The sequence below is a fragment of the Poecilia formosa genome, unplaced genomic scaffold (genome assembly GCF_000485575.1).
Source record: "Poecilia formosa unplaced genomic scaffold, Poecilia_formosa-5.1.2 Scaffold354, whole genome shotgun sequence".
Classification (NCBI taxonomy): Eukaryota; Metazoa; Chordata; class Actinopteri; order Cyprinodontiformes; family Poeciliidae; genus Poecilia; species Poecilia formosa.
The window spans coordinates 524,497-529,176 of record NW_006800293.1 but is presented as its reverse complement, the minus strand read 5'-3'; the positions used below and the strand labels follow the sequence as shown (position 1 = coordinate 529,176).

Below are 4,680 nucleotides of genomic sequence, written 5' to 3'. Positions count from 1 at the left end.
CGCTCACAAAGACCCCCCCCCCCCCGCCCCCTCCCCCCGCCCCCCCCCCCCCCCCCCCCCCCCACACACACACACACACACACACACACACACACACACCCACACACACACAAAGAAACACACTCACCAACACACTTTCATGCACCTCGCTCTCCCGGATCGATGCGGATCGATCGGGTGGGGAAGGGAGCCCTGATTACTGGACCACGTGGTCAGGAGAAAACCGCGGAAAATCGATCATTGCAGCTTTTTAGGGCAGCAGAACAGAACAGACTCCCTCCAGTCTCCACAGCCAGAGCCGAGCCCTGCTCTACTGACGGTGCATCCAGGCAGCGCGGCTCTCCGCTTCTCTTTGTCAGCATTTCACATCACGCTCCTCCGGTTTCAGCAAGACGCACACAGTCACGCAGACACGCGGTCAAAACACTCCAGACAAATCCATAACCCTCTCTCCTGAAAGAGAAGGTTTGCTTTATTTTTGGTGGCGCAAATTACATTTGCTGCAAATGTTTCTCAACCTAAAAGCTACGTTGTTACTCAAAACAAGAAATTGGTATATTTTATAATTTACCACCTAATTATTATACATTTAATGTTTTTTTTATTTTTTATCTCCTGATAGATGGCTGCACTGACTTTGGATGTGATAAAACACAATACAGTGCCCATGTAACAACACCACAGGAAAGCAATCCAAATCTTCACTGAGTGGAAACTTTCCCCCCAACTAACATGGATTCTGTGGATTTCTCTTGCTTCATGAAAACAAGAAACAGTCGTGTCCTTATCCTCATCTAGACTGAATTAGACGCTTCAAATAGTGTCGGTAGCTGAAAAGTGACTCAGCATAAGAAATACAAAAGTTGTAGCTCTGACTCCAACTACAATCTGTGTCTTGTGAAGCTTCCCCCAAATTCTTTAACGTGCACAATTTCAATCATACTTTTTCTTCCACTGAACTTTATATCACTATGCCCGGATATGGTGAAAAACCAGTTTCTTTAACAAATACATTTTGTCACTTACCCTCCTTGTGGATGGTGCAACTGTCCGCAGAATGACTAAACTTTCCAGTCTGTTGCCAATTGTGTTTAGCACGATCTTACAATAGCATTTCTGCATTGAAGATACTTTTATTCGGTGTTAAGTACGTAATACTCAAATTTTCTCATGAACTGAAATGTCACTCACAATCATAAGAACAAACAGAAGTCTGTAGTGTGGTATTTTCTGTTTTCTTCAATAACTTCCTATGTTTCCTGGGACTGGCCAAAATTCACGTTGCTAATTTATTGCAACATCTGGCAGACAAACAATGGGGAATTTGTTGTTGTGTTAAAGTATTGTTCACGCATGAATAATGATGTTAACAACTAGAAAACATTTCTGAAGAAATTTTGATGGTGACTTTCATCTAAATACGTAGCAAAGCACTGAAGAGAAAGTTAATGCATAGTGATCCAACATATCCAACATACTGATCAATATTTTCAATGGACCTTCTCAAAAAAAAAAAAAAAAAACAACCCATGACAGAGTCAGGCTGTCTGTTGATGGGCCATTTGTGAACTTTACTTTGAAGGTAGAACTTAATTCCCTCTAATGCTGTGCTTAACATAAATGAGGAAATTAGAAACATTGGAATTATGTAATCAGTGTATAGCTAGACTTTTACCCAGACTGTCTTTCATTACTGTTTTTGTTCAATTAGTGGAATCAGGAAAAAGTCCAATTTTAAAAATAATGTGACTTTTACTTTGAAGGTCTTAATTCAACATCGATATTAACGCTAATCTAACCCTTGAAATATTTAGAATTTTATTTTGCAGCTGACATTTTTATTTCACAGCCAATGCGAGACTAAATCAAACAATCGTTTTTTTAGAGAAGTTTGAAGAGAACCCTTGAAAATAAAGAAGGAAAATTTGAAGATTGTTATTAAACTGAATCTTATTCCACAGCTGAGGAAATAAAATTCTGTTTCCATTCAAGGACAATATTGCTGAATTAGACCTGGTATCATAAATACATGCAACATATGACGAATATTTTTGAATATAAGTGAGTAAATTAAATGCATATAACCATTTATTTTTAAAGGCTAACGTTGCATTTTGACAAAAAATGAAATGTATCCTGGAAGGTGTAAAATCAGTGCGTGACAAACATTATTGTAATGCATCAATATCACTGATTTGAGTGAGATTTAACTTAGTTTGATTTGGAGAAACATGTTATAACAATCTTTTTCAGTTTGCAGTCACTGTACAGGAGTTCAACAATTTTGATTTATGTAATTTATATTTCATTTTGCGTGTCAATGGAAGTAGGGTAGCACACAAACCACATACCAAACTTTCCAGCTCATACTTTCCCAAAACTAAGAGGCCACATTTCAAAACATACCATGTACTTTAATTGAATGATTATAGAACTTAGTAATTATTGCTTCCAGAACTTAACCAGTACTTTTAGGAATGCATTATAAGGTGGCGTATAGTGGCATACTTTCCTAAAAACGTATCAGGTATTTTCTGTAACTTGTAGGTGATTAGAAAATAACCACTATGAGGAAATAATCAGCAAATTCTGTAAAAGTTCCAGGAAACTATGTGGTAACCTTCAGGAAAAGGACCACAAAGCTTCCATCCAATACATATATGTTTATGCAATTGAAATAATTTGAATCAATTCAATGTATTTCTTTTTCTGTGGCTGTGTAAATTAAACATTATCCATCAATCAAATACAGAGTATTTGAGTTTGACCAACTCAAGGTTATCTAATGACACTTAAGTAATATCATTAATTTAATGAGTTCAATTATTGTTTCTGTAACTCAATGTACTTGAATAAATTATGTATAATGTATATTTACTCACCAAATGCAATTGATCATTTCCGTTCCAATATCAACATTTTTAAATAATTGTGATAAGCCACGTGACACTGAATGACAGCACACTTTGGCTTTACTTGCACTAAAAGCTGCCACTCAGAACCGCCAGAACCTTTTCAATTATTTTTGGTTTTGTTGCGTCACGCATACAATTTTCAAATCAACAACTAAACGTGCTTGAATAGACTTTTGAACTGATTAATTTAGGTACATTAAATGGTAATAAAACATGTCACTTCTACACGGAGCTGGAATCTGATTATCTTGATTATTGAGTATGATATAGAGGCCACATAAGAGCTCAGAGCGTGCCAGATTTGGCCCGCGGGTCTTGAGTTTTGACACGCGCTCTAAGCGAGAAAATATGGGCTGTGTTATAAAGTGTAGACTTTTTCATTTCTCCAAATTGTTCAGTTCTGCAAAAGTACGTCATCAGTACTTTTACGCTTTTTGGTTTGACTTACTTTCTGTGCTCCGCTGCAAACCTGTCACTGTATTTAGCAATGTCTTTTTCTTTATTTCCCTTTTTTATGCCGTCCTTCTCTTTCTATAAACAGCATGTAAGCGCAAGGAAGAGGACCGGGGACGGGAGCGCAGCCAGGTGCCAAAGAAGCAGCGGCTGGTCTTCACAGACCTGCAGCGTCGCACCCTTGTGGCCATCTTCAGAGAGAACCGCCGCCCCTCCAAGGAGATGCAGCTCACCATCTCTCAGCAGCTGGGCCTGGAGCTCTCCACCGTCTCCAACTTCTTCATGAACTCACGTCGCCGCTGTCCGGAGCGCTGGGACGCAGAGGAGCACTGTCATGGCGCGCATGGCCACGGCCACGTTCACACCCCCCACGGAAACAGCAGCGGCGGCGGCATCAACAGCGCGTCCCCGATCCAACCGGGCACCTCGTCTGCAAATACGTTCTCCAAAGCCTGACGGCTGCAGGACGCATGGTTGAACTGAATTTTTTTCTTCTTCTTCTTCTTCTTTTTATAAGCCAAACGGTGTTTAAAAACGGCTATACTGCACAGTAGCTGAGTGTGCAGCACTCTTATCTGATCTCATTTGCTCTTCTGCACTGGAGCAGATGAATCAGATACTTTCAGTTCTATGTGTTTAACTTAATTTTTTTTATTTATTTATTTTTTTATCATTCTAACTTGCATTTTAAAACTAGTGCCCTCCAACCAAAAAATATGTAGCTTTAAATAAGTTTCTACATCAAAACCAAAGAAAATGTATCTGCACAAAAGTGTAGTTTTGCGTTTAAGTCGTACAATGGGAGGGGAATACATCCTCCATCATGGAAGACTTTGGCTGAATCACATTTCCAAAGGTTGTCCCTCCCCCTCTTCCCATCCCTTTTCCACCCAATGTAGGTAGTGGTCAACAAATCTCATTGTGAAATGAAACACTGCTGATACATCACCAGTTCCCACTGATTCCAAGTGAAAAGTAAATCTAATATATTAATGATGCATTTAAATAATTAAGTATTATGAATCTACAAATAGTATCTATTTTGACGAAACATCTTTGTTCCGAGCTCACTTCAAGTACACTTACATTCAGACGCACTTAGGGTTATTGTGACTTTAGGTATATTTTAGTGCAATTGAAATTCTCAGTAAATTTACTATTCAGTAAGTGGATGTAACTACAGCAAACTAGATCGCACAGTGACATTTAAAGTCAAACAAACACATTTAAAACAATTTTAATTGTTGCTACTGTCAAATATAGGCTCTCCAATATTGTGCTGTATTAGCTTTTAACAATTGACAGTGACATA

General features: G+C 38.7%; 1 protein-coding gene across 2 annotated transcripts in view; it reads left to right on the top strand.

Annotated features, from left to right (window-relative positions):
- Positions 1-3,903, top strand: part of onecut3b (one cut homeobox 3b) — a 13,761-nt gene extending 9,858 nt beyond the window's left edge. Inside the window, exon 2 of one of the 2 annotated variants that reach the window (XM_007574518.2) lies at positions 3,457-3,903. In XM_007574518.2, the coding sequence (XP_007574580.1) occupies positions 3,457-3,824 (368 nt within the window). In that variant the 3' untranslated portion in view covers positions 3,825-3,903. The remainder of the gene's footprint in view (positions 1-3,456) is intronic. The other variant, XM_016662019.1, reaches the window with a different exon arrangement.
- Positions 3,904-4,680: the final 777 nt, after the last annotated feature.